The sequence below is a fragment of the Typha latifolia genome, chromosome 4 (genome assembly GCF_019914945.1).
Source record: "Typha latifolia isolate L0001 chromosome 4, TyphaL0001v2, whole genome shotgun sequence".
In the NCBI taxonomy this organism is placed as follows: Eukaryota; Viridiplantae; Streptophyta; class Magnoliopsida; order Poales; family Typhaceae; genus Typha; species Typha latifolia.
The window spans coordinates 12,561,112-12,579,971 of NC_133089.1; the positions used below are offsets into that span (position 1 = coordinate 12,561,112).

Below are 18,860 nucleotides of genomic sequence, written 5' to 3' on the forward strand. Positions count from 1 at the left end.
AGACGATGCGTATAAATTATATAATTATTAAAAATTAGAGTGTATTGCATAAGCGATATCTATAAATTATATAGGTGATGCGTGATGATTTTTGGGACACGATAGTCTGTTTGGAAATTTTAGGGCTACTAAGTCACTAAAAAAATGTCAGATATTGCAATTTGATAATAGGTGAGCCTATTTCTACTGATTAGAAAACTAAAAAGTTTTTTTACCATAAACTACTCGGTTAGCTCATGCCACTCATTACCAATAGAGCTTGGGTCGGATTAGGTCCGAGTGCAGGTTTGACCTAATGATCATATCTACTAACTAGCGCTGGGTTTAGACAAAGAAATTGTCTCTAAAGTTTTACTTTGTTGCATTTAACCACTAAGATTAAAATTGGAATTATTAACACCCACGTTGAACAAGACCAATATTCTTGATGCCTCCATCTATTTGACCCTTCTCTTTCTAATCTGGAGTTTCCTGCTAATCTCCTCTCTGTGTCTTTGGGTTGGGCGTCCATGGCGTTCTCCAAGACAACCACTACAGCAGTAAGCATGTCTTCTATTTCTTTTATTTTCTTTCGATGTCTACTCGACTACTTATCTTCTGAATTCATTCATAGGTATTGTTAATTTGGCAGAATAATTGTCACGATTCAAAATAGGAATCATGACCGGCCATGCATTTCAATATGTTTGAGATGCACAAAGCCTTAATAATACTCTCTACGTATACGATGACAAGATAAATAAATAAAAATGAAAATGTGCTATATTAAAATTTTATTACTAAATGCAATTAAAATAAAAACAATGTTAATATTTTTGAGTTTCTAAACTAAAAAAAATAAAAACTTCTAATCTAAAGCACAAAATCTAAAAGAGGTGAATCCTAAGTGGAGGTGGAATCCGGGTACATCACGCTTAGTCGCCCCGCTAACTATTACCTGAAATAAATAAACAAATACAAAAAAAAAATAGAACTCGTGAGCCAACAACTATAGCTCAGTGAGTGGAATCCACTCGAACTAAATAAATTTTAAAACATATTAATGCTGAATAAATTAAACTAAAAGCAACAATATTCATCATAATATGCAATAGACATGCTCTCTAAATAATAACAATGATAACAATAGAGAAATGTCACAATTTGTAACCTTGCACGTTTTCAACATATTAACATCATTTTGATATTTATACTGTCATATGTCTCAATGGGTCTAAACCCTGTGGATCCACATCAACTAGAAGTCACCTCGAGATAACGCTCGGGATTTTTCTTCATAGCTGATCCTGTTAGGGTCATCAGAGGGTATCACCCTGTGATCAACACACTCTGTCTTTTCCTCTAAACGTTGAGAGAAGTTAGAGTCACCTAGGAAGTTTTTTCATTCTTTCTAGGACTGTTCTCTAACCCCGCTAGAGTCACATAAGAAAGTCACCGCAGTGATCTAATTTAGGACTTTCCTCTGGACTTCCAGATAGACTTGAGTCACCACGGAAAATCGCAAACGATTTATACCGGGACTGTTATCTAAGTCGTACCAATACTAGTCTTATTTTTCTATTTTCACAAATTTTAATATTTGCACGAAGTATGGTGATGCACTGAATATAATAATTGAATGCACATAGAAAATATAACAATTAAATTTTTACACGTACGGATAAAATAAAATAAATAGATTTGCACACAGAAATTACAACAATTTAATTTTTACACGTAAGGGTGAAATAAGCAAATTACACACAGAAAATTGACATGGTCCGATAGAGATACGAAATACAATAAAATAAACATGTGAGTGATCCCACTCACCCGAGTCTAGGCAAGACAATCGAAACCTCAAATCTCTAGCTCACGTACTAGAATTCACCACCTTAAATAATAAATAATATTCAAAATTTTAATTTGAATAATAACAGCGTTTATTAAAATTTAAAAAAAAAAACCAAAAGAACTAAAAAAAATGGGTTTAAAAAAATTTACCCATTGGATTGGGCTGGGCTGCTGGCCCGGCTCAATCCAAAAGAAATCAACTAAATCGGATTGGGCCGAGGCCCAGCCGAATTAATTAAATTGGGCTCGGGCTAACCCGCAGCCCACCAGATTAATGGTTCGGGTCGGGTCCCTTGGATTCGGATCCAACCCGACCCGAATCCAAATACTTAATGGGAGAAAGCCAGACTCGGGTTGCCCGAGTCTGTCTTCCCCAAACCGAAGAGAGAGAGAGAGAGAGAGAGAGAGAGAGAGAGAGAGAGAGAGAGAGAGAGAAAGAGAGAGAAAGAGGAAGAAGAAGAAGAAGAAGAAGAAGACGCCGGCGGCCGCCGCGGCGAAGGTTCGCCGGCGCACCCTCAGCTTCTGATGGGATCCAGAGGTAGCGGCTGCGACTCGAAGCCGCCGGCCGGCCAGATTTGCCGATGAGGCCGAAAACCCCCAAAATTAGGTATTTCTAATCTATCTCTTTGAATTTAAATTAAACTAGAGGGATGAGAGAGGGCTCACCGGGGAGGAGTGTGGTGGTCCCAATTTACTCCGGCGACGCTCCGGCAGGCCGATTCCACGGCGTGACTCCGACGGTGAGGAAGAAGCGAAAGAAGGGAGGAAGAAGAGAGAGAGAAGAGGGCTAAGATGGTTAAGAAGAGATTAGGGTTTTTAATTTATAGATTAGAAGAGGATTAAATCTAATCTGATTCGGATTAGATGAAATCCCTTCTTTTCCGCTGCGTACCGGAGAGGGAGAGGGGAGGGGCTGCACGTGCAGAGCACGTGCACCCTCCTCTCTCAACCCAATTTTTTTTTTTTTTTTTTCTGGTCCTAACAATAACCCTATTTTATTTGTTAACCAGTTAGTTAGTTATCTGCTATAATTCTGGAAACATAACCCATTTCTCTAGAATCACTGACAGGGAAAATAGCTTAATTAATTTATGAAATTATCGTACTTCATCAGACTATGGGAAAATGCACCTTATAGAAAACAAGTCATCTCGTTCCTCTCCAAAGATGAAATCCGATTCTTTTGAACATGCCTCAATTTCCTCTCTAATATTTGATTTGGTTTTAAATTCGTATATAAATTGATTCATTTTTTAATTTATATATATGTATCAATTTGGTTAGGATATGGTTTTAAATTTTGTTATCGGTCGGCCGGCTAAGTTAGCTGCTATAAATAACTAGTTAACTAAATAATAATTAGTACTCAAAACTCTGAAACCCGTCTACCCGACCCGACCCGGCCCGATCCATTTTAATTGTTCTCCATCTCTCTCTCTCCCTCCCTCGACATCAGGAGATTAGCTCCTCACTACATCACGAAACCCTACCCATTTGCATCTCTCACTAGTCACTATCCAATCTTCACCCCGCCAGTTGCCGCCTCCACCTCTCTCTGATGACTCTCCCTCTTCAGCCATCGGTCTTGGCCTCCATCCTCTTTGGTAATTTTTCCAAGAGCGCCTTTGCAGATATGGGACAAGGAAGGTTAGTAATTCTTGTCTCGGTATTCCTGCTATTTGGCTCAGGGACTATGCTTTTAGATTATGGAGCATTGCATTCAGATTCTGTACAGTAAAGGCTATGCTTTTTTGAAACATTTAAGTCCAAGATCCACGAAGGTGTTGAGCTCTATAATGGGAAGTACATAAGCTTCCTGATGGGTGATTCATTTATTTATAGCTTCGTTTATGCAAGTTCATTTACACTTGTATTCCCTAGTTTTAGTCCTTTTCTAAAATGTCAAGTTTATTTGTATTCGTAAAAGGCTAATTTCTTATCTCGTGAGCGTTGTCCCTTTTTATGAAAGATTACTTTTGTATTTGTGTCCATTTAAGACCAAATCCATACTTGATCTGTATCCATGTTCGTTTAATATCTGAAGATCTGATTCGTATCCGATTAAGATTTTGATTCATATCCATTTAGTTGAGAACTTATGAATATTTGTATTTGAATTTGTATGCGGACTAAAAATATGGATATAACTGTAGGCTGAGCACTATTAGGTTTGTTACCTATCCATTTTCACCCTAGATAGGTGGGTGCTAGGAGAGAAGAGAGGATTTTTGAAATAACTTTTGTCAAATTGAAGGTAAAGTTATAATTGGGTTTAGGTGTTGTATAAAATTTAATTGGACGAATAGAATTTCTAATTTAGAGTAGAGATAATTTGATGTTTAGTTTCTATAGAGTAATGTCCCTAATCTAGGATAAAGAAAAAGATAATCCTGAAGCAAATTGGGGCAAAATCTCATGTCCTATTAGCTTGCTGACAGAGTTTGTAGGTTCAAATCTCTTTATGGATATTGGGTTGATATTTGGTAATTTTCTCCCATATGCTATTTGCATATGATTTGGCCTGTTGTGATATGTTTTTTAGGAAGTTTGATTCAGTTATCTAATCTATATATCGAGAAAGATTAGTTCTTTTGTTTAGCTTATGATTAGTACAAGCTCATTATCTTTCAAAAAACAAAATATTATCTTATTTAAAATGCTGAAATTTAAACATGGAACTGTTTTAATATTTTGATATACATGTCTAGTTTGGTAAAATAAAAGGTTTAATTATACTTACACCTTTGAACTATGGTCTAGTATCGAAGTGACTCGCTAAAGTCTAAAACACCATAGTTTCCAGTTTCGACCGATCCCGATCCGCGCCGTACAGGTGTGCTGCTAGCTGCAGCCACCTGCCTGCTGCAGGTGGCTGCAGTAGTAGCAGACAACAGCAGCTAGAGAGAGAGAAGGAGAGAGAGGGAAAGCGGAAGAGAGTGAGGGAGAGAGAGAGAGGGAAAAAGGAAGAGAGTAAGGGAGAGAGAGGGAAAGATTAAAAAAAAAAGAGAGGGTGAGAGAGAGAGAGGGAAAGATAGAAAGAAAGAGAAAGTGTGGGAGATAATAGATACTTTAGACTAATAGTTAGAAGGATAGAAAAGAAGAGAGGGAGGAAGAGCTGCACCTAACTAAGAAATAGACGAGAGGAAGGACAAGGTTCGCACATGCCTTCCTATACACTGTTTGTTTACATGCCTTAAAAAGAACTTTCAGTGTAGGTCTCTGACCCCTTGATAGTTTGGTTAGGCTCCCACTCGCCAAGTTTCTGGGGCACCATCATTGTAGAGCCTGTTACTTTCTTGACTTTGAAGATGATACCATCTTGATGTTATATAGAAACATGCTTTAAATGCTCAACTTATTCTAGACGTCTAGTTGCAACCTTTAAGTTTGCATTGTACTGCTTACAGGCTGAACATCTCGTTGCATGAGTCCAGTGATGGTTTAAGTTAGCTTGACCCTGTAGCATTTACAGTCACATTATGTTGCAATTTATTGTTTCATCCCAATGCAGGTTTTGACTTTTTGCCAATTTTTGCATTGTGATGTTTGGAATTTCATATGGCGAGCTATTTCTTATCCTTGGAGCTACTGCTGCACTCGTCGGTACTATCCCTCTCTTACATGCAAACTCAGTTGCTCTCTAATGCAGGAAATTTTTTGTCTTTCCTAGCTATCTTTTCCACTTCTCATTGATACACAGAGAACTTCTAGGATATTGTGAATGCACGAAGGGTTGGGTCTATTTTTTTTTCACAGATATTATCTGTAGGAGCAGTACATAGCTTGAAGACCATTCTTTAGTTATCAAGCATGTGATGCAACATCTCTGATTACAAAAGAGACCAATACACTGCATTTTATCATCCACTTAACACGAGTTCATGTATAGAATACCATCTTAAGATGCTCTCAGGTGTGCCTAGTAAGACTACTAGCCTAAGCAACTGTGAGAGGTTATGAGCACTCTATATGCCATGCTTCTCACAGGCAAGTCCCCAACTTTCTTTCTTTTTCTCGCTCGCTCTCTCTAAACTATGCCAATCGTGTTTCACAAAGATAACTTTGCAATTTACAATCGACCAAACAATAAGATTGGATCTTTAGATAAAATATATGAGTATGCATTGTGTCATAATGTCCAGATAAAATGGACCAAACAACCTAATATGATTTTGTTGATTTATTCCTTCTATCCAACTTGTCCTTTTTTTTTCTAGCATTTAGATTTAGTTGTTTGTTGTAGTTCCATAAATTCTGATATATCAAACTTGGTTCTTGCTTCATCCAATTTTGTTAGGGCCCAAGGATCTGCCCAGAATTGCTAGAACAGCAGGGAGACTAGCAGGTAGAGCAATTGGATATGTTCAACTGGCCCGTGGTCAGTTTGAATCTGTCATGCAGCAATCTCAGGCTAGCAAGGTGCTTCTTGTTTTTCAGTCCAGCTTCCTCTATACAAATGAATTCTATGATACGCAATGCAGATCAGTCAAAGAAGAAAAAAATAACATGAATGAAAATAACAGACTTTTGATCAATGTAATAAGTTCCTAACTTGAGCAGTCATTACAGTAGAGAGATTTGTAGATGTAGTGTTTGTTTACTTATGACAAATACGAGCTTAACTTAGAAGATGGATGAACATTTTAAGAATATTCATAAAATATGAGAGGAGGAGAACAGCAATGAAATCTGATTTGGTGAGGAAATTTATAATTTGTGAATACTCAAAAACTCAACTGACAAAATTTTCTAGCTGAATAACACCTCAATGATTGTCTTGTTTGCCTCAAAATAAGTTTCTCACCTAAATATGAAATCTCTAAGATCAAAATTATGTTTCATAGTACTTGGTGGTTTACTAGAAGCAGCAGGGGGGTAATGTTTTGCTTAAAAGGGCCGGGCACCTAATAAATGATAAATTAAACTGGATATAAGGTACTTTGCCATGTTTTATTATGTTTAGGTTTGCTAGCTATGTCTGTGGTGACATTCAAGAACTTAAGACGACACAGAGAATATTGAGGGTAAACTTGGGGATAACTACTCTTATTCATTAATGTTGCTGGGAAAAGTGCTAGGTATGAAATTCAGATGGCATGATGCATGTAACTCTCATTTTTATTTATACTTCCTGGTTTATCTGAATTTTGGGTAGACCAATGCAAGAGAAGCCTTTTCATGAAGTATATGTTGGAGAGCAATCTTCCAACATATGGACTTTGTTAATTGAATTGTGGAAGGTAGAGGAGAGGTCCTGTCTGTTTTCCTATGGTTTATGCTTTGTTAAATTATATATATCTTACGAAATGATAATACTATCTCTCTGCTGGAATTAAAAGAAGCCAAGAGTTTTTACAAGTATAATTAATTTTTTCCTGTACCTCGAAAAGAAACTTGTCTGGTATCAGATTTAGAATTCTCATTCTTAAATGTTTGTAGGTTCACAAGGAACTTCAAGAGACTATCGCTCAATTAGAGGCAATTCGTTATGAAATCCGAAGCATATCAATCATGAATCCAGGTCCATTCACAAGGAGGTTGGATGCTGCTGAGCCTACGGAAAGCAATGGTATATAGGGTCTATCAGTAACTAATTCCTGCCTCTCACTGTACCATGCTTCTCCATGAGCTACTGGGTAATAAAGACTTTTGTATCATATCAGCAGGAACCATCAAAGCTGAGAAACTTAGTGGAGATAGTGCGCTAAAATCAACAACCTCACAGGTTAATGATGTCATCTAGTCATTCTTCTGTATATGAGAAGTTGTTAATAAGCTTTATGCTTCTAAAACTTGAATATTGTTTTTATACTTCCAAAGGACACGAATTCGGTCGGTACTGTTTCTTCCAGTTTGCATAGCCAAGCAATGGCATATGCGAGGTTAGCTGAAACCCCAACAGTTAAGTTGAATTCCACAGCAAATAGCGAATACGCAAAGAAAGAAATAGCTGAAGGTGGTCCAATAACTGTTCTGCCTGTCTCAGCCGAAAGTGCAGGATTACTTCCAAAACGGATTGGTAAATATTCTATTACTTCAGAATTTGTTATCTGACTTTATAATTCTGCTGTTTGATTTTATGTCAGATGAAGCAAAAGGTTCTGATATTGTATTAGAAGCAATACTGGAAGCAGAAGTTGCAAGTAATGCCAAACACTTTTTCTCACAGCCTCAAAATCAATTGCCACAGGAATAAAGTGGTAACTGTTTCAGTGTATTCTTGTACTGCATGGTACTTTTACTTTACTGTAAATTAAATAAAATGTAAAGAAAAAACATTATAATTATTTGTAAATAAAATGTAAAGAAAACATTATAATTATTTGTATTTGTAACTTAAAGATACTCACAGTGAAGGAACTCTGAGTGGAATAGCAGTTGCGTATTACTGACATGCTTTGTGAGTCAGCCATTCTGGAGAAATTGTTTTTTTACATTCATTTTCATCTAATCCAATTTTCTAGACAATCTGCAGTCATGCTTTTATGTCTACTTAAGTTGGACTGTGCATGCGTAATCATAGTAGTTGAAAGTCAAGGATGGAGGCTTATACGAATGATCTGTCCATTTGGTTGATTGCTATCTAAATCATTTGATTTGCATAGAAAAGAAATCAAATGTTACATAATTTGGATGTAAATTGAATAGGGATATTTTTCATGATAAAAGAATATAAGCATCAAAACATTTTTGAAATAATTGTTCATCCATGATGTACATTGTGGGGATCATGATGTATGGGTGAACTATTGTTCTAAGACGCTAACGTTCGTCTTATCATAGTATTACTATTACATTTTAGTATAATTGTGCCCTAATTGCTACTCATTTTATGTATGCTTATGACCAGAAGAAGACATCTTAATTAAATGATATTTGGTTTTCAGGATTCAGGAAAATTACTCGAGTCAGAGTAGCTGAAGTGACTAATTAACAATTACAATATCAGCCAATATTTTGATATCTATGGTGAGACATCTCGGCTGAGATATTGGAATATCTTCGTATAGGAGACACCCAATCTTCATCTTGATGAGATAATTGTGCACTGGTATATCTTATTATGGGTTCCAACCACAGGGATACATCTCAGTAATTTGCCTAGAGTAGGATGTAGCATTTTGACCATCAACTTTTTGATTGGTTTTATTCATCATCTTTTACAGTGAAATGGCTTTTCACTTGCAAATTATTGTAGCTCCAGTCTGTTTGCTGTTTCATTCTCTTACACTTATATGAAACTCTTAAGTTCATAATTTCTTAGAAGTCCACTTCTTTGCTTTGACTTCTGTGGTTTGGTATTATGCAGAAAAAGAACCAGTTTCTTTGAGCCTGCTTGTAGCGAATGTCTACTATAACAGCTGAACTGCCACGAAGAAAAGATGGCAAAAACAAGAGACCCATAACTATCAGGAGGCTGACCATTTGCATACCTTGTGAACAATAATTCTATAGGGATCCTTGGTGAATTAATCAGATAATATTTAAGCATGGCTATGGCCCCACTGCCTTGTGTTGTATGATTGGTTTCAAGATGTGATCTTTTTATATTATTCTTTTGTCATACCAAAGGAAATTGTGTCTTTTAAATAGATCAATTTCCGGTTTCAAAAGTATAAGCTTGTCATGTCAGGTTTGGATTCTTCTTTCAGTGCCTGCCTTTTGACCATCATCTTATTCCTCATTTCCTCAATGATTTTGGTTGTGAAACTTGCCATCTGATTAAAGTTTTTTTTCTTTTTGATTCAGAATTACTTTTTAATTTATAACTGCCTGATCATGTTCCAAATTTAGTTGAAGTGGGAACATGAAACATAATGGGGAGAGATGGAACCACTTCTCAATAGAAAGGCCATATTGTGCTCAGATATTTAAAGGGGATAAAAAAAGAATAGAGATAGAACAGAGGCTTATAACCGCATAGAGGACGTGACTATAATTTTTCATTTGATGCTTTGTTAGAGAGAGCAAAAAGCAATAGGATGTAATAATGAGGAAGAATTATATTTTTACCTTGGGTTTTTATCTTTGGGGTTAATTTACTTCTATCTATAATTTTATTAGATATTTATTAGAGATAAAGTTAGAAGAATTGAATAAACTTTTTAGCGCATCTAAAATAATATTAATTAGATTTTATATAATAAAAATATATTTTGTAAAAAAAGTTAATCAATATTATTTTAGATGTGCTAAAAATATATTTAATTTTATATATTAAATAAAAATATTAGAACAAAATCACCTTTTAGCCTATTCATATTCCATCACTACCTTTATTTTTTATGGATTCGGTGTCCATCTTGCTAAAATATTTAAAGAACAAAAACATATATCGGATAAAATCTCTAGCCACATTGGGCTTAAAAATGATGGCTTTTCTTTTATGTTAGATAGCCTTTTATTTTTTGGGGGTGTTATTGAGTTAGTAGAAAGTGTGTTTTAATTCTAAAACAAATTTAAATAATAAAAATAATATCGTGTAATACTACACTACAATGGTCAAAGCCTCTATAAATATTAGTCCAAATATCACTGTTCCGGCCACGTCCCCTTCGCTCACTTCACTTCGAGTGGAAACCCTAGTCCTGACCAAAAAAAGTAGCAAAAAGGATGGCCTCTCTACATCTCGCCAGATCTGCCTTCTCGCCGGCCCTATCCCTCCGGTACACCTCCCTACCTCGCCGCCGCCATTTCGCCGGCGGCGCCGTCCGCTGCCGCCTCCAGGAAAGCGGCGGCGGCGAGTACAATGGTAGGCTTCATCTTCTTCTCGCATCTCTGCCCTATATTTGGAAAATTTCCTCCATTTTCAGTTTCCCTTTCCTCTTTGGGATGTGTGGGGTCCAGGGGAGGAGCCGACGGAGTCGCTGTTCATGAAGGAGCTGAGGAGGAGGGGGATGGCACCGACGTCGCTGTTGCAGGAGGAAGTGGAGGCGAAGGAAGAGATTGATGAGAGGAGGAATAAGAGGAGTGGGATGGCGTCGGTGGAGTACGAGCAGAGGATTTCAAGCCAGAGGGAGAAATCCACGGCTCTCAATATTGAGGGCATAGAGGTTGGCTTTCTGTTGTCCGACTTGTGATATTTTTAGATTAAATATGTGATTTACTTCTAGTTGAATTTGTCCGTGTTGTGAGTTATATTGGAAATATATAGGTTAGTTTATTGGTTATGGTTGTACTTTTTTTGAATTGGATTTGCTAGGTTAGGTTGGATTCACAGATTTGACAAAATGCTGCTCATATAGAGAACAAGCAATGGAGGACTGTGTATGAGGAAATCATAGAACATAAGTATCTGGAAATTTATCCCAGTTGACATGAGGTTGCTCAGAAGCATCACTAATTGTTAATCAATCTCATTTTTGTTTTGAATAGCAGTTAGATCAAAGAGGAAAACGTATAGAGACATGCATGATGCCTATACATATCTGTATTTCCTTCGAAGGTTGAAATATTTCACTTACCATGTTGAATTATCTTGTTTCTGGTTGAGGTATTTACTTTCCTTGATAATTAGTCCACTCATCTGTACTATTTATTCATGTAACTGCCGTTGTCATCGACATAGAAGATGCTAATGGATCTTGTTACCTTCAGGGATTAGTTCCACGGGCAAAACTGCTCTTATCTATCGGTGGCACATTCATTTTGGGATTTTGGCCTCTAATGGCTGTTATCATTGCACTATTTGCAGCTCTATACTTTGTAAGCCTTCGTTACCCATTTCTTTACTTTGTTTCATACTCTCTACTTTTGTCGAGCTCCATTTATGAGAAACAGCATGCCCTCACAAAAAAAATATGAATCCCTTCTTCCCTTCCCTAATCCAAAAATGAGTCCACCACCTGCCTGCCTGGCACTGTATGCTGTATGGGTATAGGTATGGCGTGCAGGCCGGCTCCCCTTGGATTTTAGGTGAAATGATGTGCTTCTATGTGAAAGGTGTAGGACAACTTGTAGTTTTCTCCAGATATGTTGGATGCTTCATTATAGTACATAAGCATGTGAAATTTATTCAGAACTGAACTAAACTTTTGGCTACATGTTGATAATGGTAAGTGACCAGGCAAGTATTAGTCCTCTGAAGGTTTTCTGGGTCTCCATGAATAATAGATAATAACTATAGAGAAATGTGTATTTGCCCCTGACTTTCAACCTACTAGTCATCCGGAATTCATTTCCATATTAATTGAAATCATAGCAGACTGCAAATGAATGAAATTTTACAAAAGTGGAGATGGAAAAGTATTTGTCTTGATATTATCAGTTTGAATTTGACCTTAACCTTTTTCTTCCTTTTTAACCTTAATTATTTTTTCCTTTTCTGTTTTTGCCATCTAACTTGCATGGTGAAGGATCTACTTGTAAAGTAATGCAGATAATTGCAGATACGTACACAATATAGAACTCGTAATAAGGACCTTGCTGAATGTTTCAAACTTATAATAAGAGTGTACCAATTCATCCCAGTGATCTTCAATTTAACTGGCAAGTGTGAAAGTAATGTTTTATTGCTGTCATATTATAGATCCTCTCCATTGAGGGCATCTAGTTTTTCTTAACACAGTTTATCTTCTGTCAATCAGTCATAAAAGCTAGTCTGTTTTGCAGTATTTTGGGCCAAGTTTCGTGCATGACGGTAGCAAGATGCCACTAACACCAACATACATTGATCCACATACACTTCTGGAAGACGAAAGGTTATCTCATCTCACTCCCAATGTGAACTGAATTGCTGCATTATTTAATCTAAGACTGTCAAATGATATAATGTACCTGTTTCTTTTTTTTTTCTTACTACCCCACATGTTGTAAATGTGAATCCAGATGTAAACTGAATTGTTTGACAGCTCCAGAGTAAAGTCTATAATGAATGTCACATACAAGTCCCTAATTATGGTCCATATATTCTTGCACACATTAAATCGCCAATACAGTGCAGTTTGAATATCTGTGTTTGTAACTCTTGCATAGGAGCACTTTTCCCCCGAGGAAATGCCCTTAAGCTTTAAATATATTTGACATAATGAATCAGAACTTACTACTCCCTTTACAAAGATTACAGTTTAAAAACAGCACAAGTATACAACCCATATTGTGAAAGGAACTTTATATCTCGAACATTAATATCATATAGTCGTGAGGGTCTTCTATGATGGGTGCTATTCTCCATGGATAAGGAACAAGCTTAGATCAAGGATAATGCTGTACAAGTATGTCCCTCTTTCAATTGCACACTTGTGAATGGGTAGGCAGGTATTGATTTCTGAAGAATATATCAATACCATCAGGATGCAAGATAATAATGCCAACCACACCTTTGTCGGAGGAAATCCAAGCTGCCGGAGGCGATATCAATATTATGTCATGTATTCAGAAGGTACAAAATGCCGTGAATTTACACTTGTCAATCAGTCATAATTTCTGAAAGACAACTGCATGATAGCCTAAAAGTAAGAGAAGAGACTTTAAAAGGCAGAGATAGTAGCACATCGGATCTGATTCATATTAAGAAATAGATGTCATACTACACCATCACCATAGTAGGAACAACATAATAAGAGAGTATGAAGACCAGAGTGTTCAGCAGGAAGGACGAGCCCACAAAAACAAAGCAACGGCACAAGCAAAAGTAAGAAGACACCGCGGCGAAAGCAAAGAACACAGGGTAAAGAAGCGCAGAATAAAAAAAAGCATCAGCACAACTGCCCAATGGCTCAGTACTCCTCACCCTCATCGTCCTCACCCTCACCAGATTCAGCACCGACCTCCTCATAATCTTTCTCGAGCGCAGCAAGATCCTCACGAGCCTCAGAGAACTCTCCTTCCTCCATACCCTCACCAACGTACCAGTGCACAAAGGCGCGCTTAGCATACATGAGATCAAACTTGTGGTCGATGCGTGAGAACACTTCAGCAACACTGGTGGAGTTAGAGATCATGCAGACAGCCCTCTGCACCTTGGCAAGATCGCCGCCCGGAACAACTGTGGGAGGCTGGTAGTTGATACCGCACTTGAAGCCGGTAGGGCACCAGTCAACGAACTGGATGGTGCGCTTGGTCTTGATGGTAGCCACAGCAGCGTTGACATCCTTGGGAACGACATCACCACGGTACATGAGGCAGCAGGCCATGTACTTGCCATGGCGAGGGTCACACTTGGCCATCATGGATGAAGGCTCAAAAGCGCTGTTGGTGATCTCTGCAACAGAGAGCTGCTCATGGTAGGCCTTCTCAGCAGAGATGACTGGAGCGTAGGAAGAAAGCATGAAGTGAATCCTTGGATAAGGAACAAGATTTGTCTGGAACTCAGTGACGTCCACATTTAGTGCACCATCGAACCTCAAGGATGCTGTCAGAGATGAAATCACCTGCATGGAAGAAAAATGCCAAGTTAGAAAAAAAAAATTTAATGCAAGGAGCCCAAATAAGAGTTCTGCAAGATGCTGCAGACCTGAGAAACCAGACGGTTGAGGTTGGTGTATGTCGGGCGTTCGATGTCAAGAGAACGCCTGCAAATGTCATAAATCGCCTCGTTATCGAGAAGCACAGCGACATCAGTGTGCTCAAGCAGGGAATGGGTTGAGAGAACACTGTTGTAGGGCTCAACCACCGAAGTGGAGACCTGAGGTGAAGGGTAAACAGTGAAGCCAAGCTTTGACTTCTTGCCATAGTCGACAGATAGACGTTCAAGGAGAAGAGAGCCAAGGCCAGAGCCAGTCCCTCCACCAACAGCATTGAACACAAGGAAGCCTTGGAGGCCAGTGCAGTTATCAGCTAGCTTTCTGATACGGTCAAGGCAAAGATCAACAATCTCTTTACCAACTGCAAGAAGAAAAGGGAGGTTATTTCTTGAGAATAGATGGTACGAACGTACAAGAGACTTGGGAGGGAAAGAAGAATTACTGGTGTAGTGGCCGCGGGCAAAGTTGTTGGCAGCATCTTCTTTGCCGCTGATAAGCTGCTCAGGATGGAAGAGCTGGCGGTATGTTCCAGTCCTCACCTCATCAATCACAGTGGGCTCAAGATCAACAAAGACCGCTCGTGGAACATGCTTTCCTGCACCGGTCTCGCTGAAGAAAGTGTTGAATGCATCATCACCTCCACCAACAGTCTTGTCGCTTGGCATTTGTCCATCAGGCTGTGAAACGAAAAGCATATGTATGTTAATTGCAATGCCATTGCGGGCTGCAGGGAGAACAAAGTTCTAGCTAAATCAAGTGGCAAAAGCTTAATACATGGAGAGAAACCAATAAAGGATAGAGGAATGGGAGATCAACAATGAACAAGGTATTGTGTGTGACAATCACTCAACTATACGACAATAAAAAGATTTTTCGAGAGGAGTGTATCTGGAGACCAATTTAAAGAGCAGCACCAAATTGATCTACATAAATGTATGAACCTTTGTGACAAGAATAAAAAGCATTATTAATCGGGAGAGATAACATGTCCAAACACATGACCGGCCTTCGTTATCCAATTAATTTTCAAATCACTAAGTGATTTTAAGTATAGATCTAGATTTAGAAGGTCAGGAAACTTGGATCTGCAGGACTACAGAGGATTTCTACGTAGCACCAAGATCCAAGGGAAACCTAATCCGAAAAACACAAGAACCAACGATCCAAAAGAACGGAGAGACAAAATGGCAAGAAACCAATAAGAGAACGGTTAACTAGAACAGATTATAGAGGATCTAACGAACGACGCGATCAAACAAACAGGAAAAAGAATAGAAATGGGAAAAGTAATAACTATATCAGAACGAGGCAGATCTGAGAAAGAACATTGCAGATCCGAGAAATTACGGAATATAATCGGCGACATAAGAAAAAAAAAACCACAGGTCTACAACAAAAGAAGCCAAAGAACACGTCCAGACAAGTAAAATGTACAAGGATGGGGTAAAACAAGGAGAAAACTAAATGATGCGACCCCCATTGCAGATCTGGACACGGAAGAGCAAAAGGAGACACAGATCTACGAAGAAGACGACCGCGAAACAGCATCAACCAACGAGATCGAGAGCAGATCACTGCAAAATAAGAAGAACAAGTAACGGATCTAAGGACGGGAGAAGAGATGATCGAACCTGGATGCCATGCTCGAGGCAGTAGAGCTCCCAGCACGCGTTCCCGACCTGGATCCCGGCCTGGCCGATGTGGATCGAGATGCACTCCCTCATTTTTCGTCTCTAAGGCGAGATAAAGAGCGACGGATTAGTAGGCCAAACGAAGAGGGCGTGTGTGAAGACGCCGTCCTGTTCTTCCTCTCCCTGTTCTCCTCAGTCCCCCTGGAAGGCTATTTATAGGAGGAGGTAACCCGTACAACGGTTGAGCGGATGCGAGGATTAGCTACAGGAGCCAATTACAAGATGCCAGGTAAACCGGTTGTAGATTAGCACCGAGTAATCTTGATTATAACGGTACGTTTTCTTTTTTTTTTCCAGTTATTAAGAATTTTAATTTCGCTTAAAAGGGGAAATAATTTCTTCTATTCGGGCCACCCGCCTATTTTTGCGAGTTTATTTTAACTATTTTAGGTCCGCTCACCAAACCAGCATTGCAGCCAGAATGCCAGATAGGTAAAATTTTAAACTTATTTACGTAAATATATGACTTCTAGTTTACGTTGGTGCCAAGTGTACCTCAAAAGAGGATTTTTCGCTGGATATGGCGAAATTTATGCTACTAAAAATGACACACAGAGAAAGCGATTTTTATATATGTACAAATTTTATCTTAGTTTATGTGGCATTCAGGTGGATTAATACTCAACTAGTGGGTTAAATAAATTTGTTAGAGATAGCAACTCTGTTTGGCTAAAAGTTGAAATCAAGAAAGATATGACCAAGGTTCTCACTAGAGCCTATAGATGTTTCAACATATGATTTTAAACTTAATCCATTGGAGGTTGAATTTCTAACTTCTCATGGAAGAGATTCATTGGGCTCTTGTTTGGGTTCAATTTTTTAGGCTGTCAGAGAAATACTGGCTCTAAGATCTACTCATCACTGTTGCTTCATACATTGACAGGCCTCTCCAAAAGTTTATGCTTATATTTTGGCACCCGTGTGTGGTAGGCTTTTTAGGGTTTGTATTGAGATTGATTTGTCTACCCTTTTAAGTGTAGTCCATGGAGGTGGAGATGCCCGGAGATAAGATCTTTTAGGCCGTGTCTTATAAAAATCTCCCTACTACCAATTTTAGGTGTGATCGGATTGGCCACAATTTGGCTCCTTTCGTTGCTCCTACTATTTTAGAGATTGAGGGTTGTATCAGTTGGTTTAGCCCAATAGAACCGCACTTTGTCAAAGGACCACGGGACCTCTACTATTGCCCCTCTTATTTCTTCCTCGAATGCTTTCACTCAGATGAAAGTCCCAAAAAGGGTAGGCGTTTTCATTATTTTAGTGATTCCTTTAGAATTGTTTGTGGCATAGGGTCTACCCTATCGGCGAAGGTGGTAGAAGGCGGCGATGGTAAGGTTATGATCAACAACATAAATATTGATATATCGAATCCACTATATTTTCATGGCATACATGCTTAGATATAACTAAAAAAGATCACCATATTCACATAATAATAATGACCAATACAAAGATTCAAAAAATAATTCAAGTGCAAATTGTCAAACTTAGATATAATAAGAAAAACTAACATTCCAAAATGACTATCAATTTCACTACAATTTCATGACATATATGCTTAGATATAGGCTACTTTCTAGCTAGCTCGTGCAATCTTAGATAAAAAAAAAAGGATCACCATGTTCACAAAGTAATATTAAACAGAAATATAAGTGCCATGCAATAGCGAGTCTTCATTGTTGCTTTACTAGAACAAAAAGAAAAATGTCTGGTGAAAGAATCATAATTTCTCCATAGCAGGCAAAATATTTCTTCAATAAATTTTTCACAAAATATTCAGAAGCTATAGTCAACGACCCTTACCTCCAACTTTTTCAGTAATGTTGATATCATCATCATCATCACCACCACCACTACCACCAAACACTTCTTCGACACAACTCATATTCAAATTCTACACAAATCAAGAGCATTAGTGAACGACAAATATAACACAAGGAATGCCCAGGTTAGTCTAGAGGAGAAACTAATATCTTAATTCCAACTAAAATCATGCTATGTGCAAGTGCTAGAAATTGCTCTAGACACACAACTTACTTTTATTTTCTTTCTCATCAACTAGGTAGCAGAGATCAAGGAGGAGTGATACCTGCCGACGATGGTGGTGATCGAAGGGTTCAATCTGCTCTAACATTAGCAGAGAGGGTACTGCGAGATGTTGAAGGAGAAGAGAAAGGAGGTGAAAGCATGGTGTATCCCAACACGATTCATCGAAGAGAGTAGGGGGGAGAAATAAGGATGGCATTGGACTATCAGAGTCATCGAAGTTGTAGGATGTTATGGAATGAATGTCCGCTTCCCGATCTGGATCGATTGCAGGAAAGCAGCCTACGCAGCCGAGGGAAACTATTCACCGGATATTTTATCATAGTCGATATATTACGAAACTAGGGGTGATCGATCCATAACTTCCCGATCTACGTTTTTGGTATTTATGTCCTTCGTCGATTCTGATTACAACTGGGATGAAAATATACAAAAGTGGCGGGTGATGGTGGAAGGGATGGGTGGTGGTGATGATAAGATTAAGGATGATAATGCAATCAGGGTGGATGGTTTGTAGAGTTTAGATGATAAGGATGAAGCGGGAGAAGGGGCTAAGATCTCAAGAAGGAGGGAGGACTCAATAGACGAGGGAGGTTAGAAGATCATCGTCATCTAGATGGTGCACAGCTAGGGCTTCAAGGAAGGGGAAGAAAGATTATGGTAGAGATAATAAAAAGGAGATAGAACTCAATATTCACTCATCATAATCTTTTTGGTTGTCATTCACACCTTAAGAGGCTAACAAAACAAGCCAAAAATGATAATTATTAACCCTAGAAATAGTGAATTTTCGCTGATCGCGTTAGAATGCGGTTGAGCGCATTCG

The 18,860-nt window shown here is 38.3% G+C and overlaps 3 protein-coding genes across 10 annotated transcripts; 2 read left to right on the forward strand and 1 right to left on the reverse strand.

Annotated features, from left to right (window-relative positions):
- Positions 1–2,189: 2,189 nt before the first annotated feature.
- Positions 2,190–9,452, forward strand: LOC140785943 (uncharacterized). Of its 6 annotated transcripts, none has more exons than XR_012108535.1 (9): positions 2,190–2,440; positions 5,345–5,436; positions 6,131–6,252; positions 7,273–7,402; positions 7,497–7,558; positions 7,654–7,852; positions 7,920–8,033; positions 8,721–8,884; positions 9,143–9,452. XR_012108535.1 is itself a non-coding variant. In XM_073134068.1 (8 exons), the coding sequence occupies exons 2-7, from the start codon at positions 5,376–5,378 to the stop codon at positions 8,027–8,029; spliced, it is 684 nt and encodes a 227-aa protein (XP_072990169.1). In that variant the 5' UTR covers positions 2,190–2,440; positions 5,345–5,375; the 3' UTR covers positions 8,030–8,033; positions 9,143–9,452. The 6 variants fall into 6 exon arrangements, 2 of the variants coding, with proteins under 2 accessions (XP_072990169.1, XP_072990170.1); XR_012108534.1 differs by having other exon boundaries at positions 8,721–8,802; XR_012108537.1 differs by having other exon boundaries at positions 7,500–7,558.
- Positions 9,453–10,367: 915 nt separating this feature from the next.
- Positions 10,368–12,737, forward strand: LOC140786434 (uncharacterized). 2 transcript variants are annotated; one of them, XM_073134868.1, is made up of 4 exons: positions 10,370–10,585; positions 10,681–10,886; positions 11,431–11,538; positions 12,445–12,737. In XM_073134868.1, the coding sequence occupies exons 1-4, from the start codon at positions 10,447–10,449 to the stop codon at positions 12,562–12,564; spliced, it is 573 nt and encodes a 190-aa protein (XP_072990969.1). In that variant the 5' UTR covers positions 10,370–10,446; the 3' UTR covers positions 12,565–12,737. The 2 variants fall into 2 exon arrangements, with proteins under 2 accessions (XP_072990970.1, XP_072990969.1); XM_073134869.1 differs by lacking the exon at positions 11,431–11,538 and having other exon boundaries at positions 10,368–10,585.
- Positions 12,738–13,315: 578 nt separating this feature from the next.
- Positions 13,316–16,134, reverse strand: LOC140786430 (tubulin alpha chain). 2 transcript variants are annotated; one of them, XM_073134853.1, is made up of 5 exons: positions 15,929–16,126; positions 14,740–14,974; positions 14,288–14,658; positions 13,744–14,204; positions 13,316–13,661 (listed from the first exon to the last, which is right to left on the reverse strand). In XM_073134853.1, the coding sequence occupies exons 1-5, from the start codon at positions 16,019–16,021 to the stop codon at positions 13,361–13,363; spliced, it is 1,461 nt and encodes a 486-aa protein (XP_072990954.1). In that variant the 5' UTR covers positions 16,022–16,126; the 3' UTR covers positions 13,316–13,360. The 2 variants fall into 2 exon arrangements, with proteins under 2 accessions (XP_072990954.1, XP_072990953.1); XM_073134852.1 differs by having other exon boundaries at positions 13,316–14,204; positions 15,929–16,134.
- Positions 16,135–18,860: the final 2,726 nt, after the last annotated feature.

Coding starts and splice junctions, on each gene's coding strand:
- LOC140786434 (XM_073134868.1), top strand. CDS start 10,447: ATGGCCTCTCTACATCTCGCCAGATCTGCCTTCTCGCCGGCCCTATCC. Junction 10,586..10,680: donor CGGCGGCGGCGAGTACAATG/GTAGGCTTCATC, acceptor TGTGGGGTCCAG/GGGAGGAGCCGACGGAGTCG. Junction 10,887..11,430: donor TCAATATTGAGGGCATAGAG/GTTGGCTTTCTG, acceptor TGTTACCTTCAG/GGATTAGTTCCACGGGCAAA.
- LOC140786430 (XM_073134853.1), bottom strand. CDS start 16,021: ATGAGGGAGTGCATCTCGATCCACATCGGCCAGGCCGGGATCCAGGTC. Junction 14,975..15,928: donor GCCTCGAGCATGGCATCCAG/GTTCGATCATCT, acceptor TTCGTTTCACAG/CCTGATGGACAAATGCCAAG. Junction 14,659..14,739: donor TGCCCGCGGCCACTACACCA/GTAATTCTTCTT, acceptor TTCTTCTTGCAG/TTGGTAAAGAGATTGTTGAT.
- LOC140785943 (XM_073134068.1), top strand. CDS start 5,376: ATGTTTGGAATTTCATATGGCGAGCTATTTCTTATCCTTGGAGCTACT. Junction 7,559..7,653: donor TAAAATCAACAACCTCACAG/GTTAATGATGTC, acceptor ATACTTCCAAAG/GACACGAATTCGGTCGGTAC. Junction 7,853..7,919: donor ATTACTTCCAAAACGGATTG/GTAAATATTCTA, acceptor ATTTTATGTCAG/ATGAAGCAAAAGGTTCTGAT.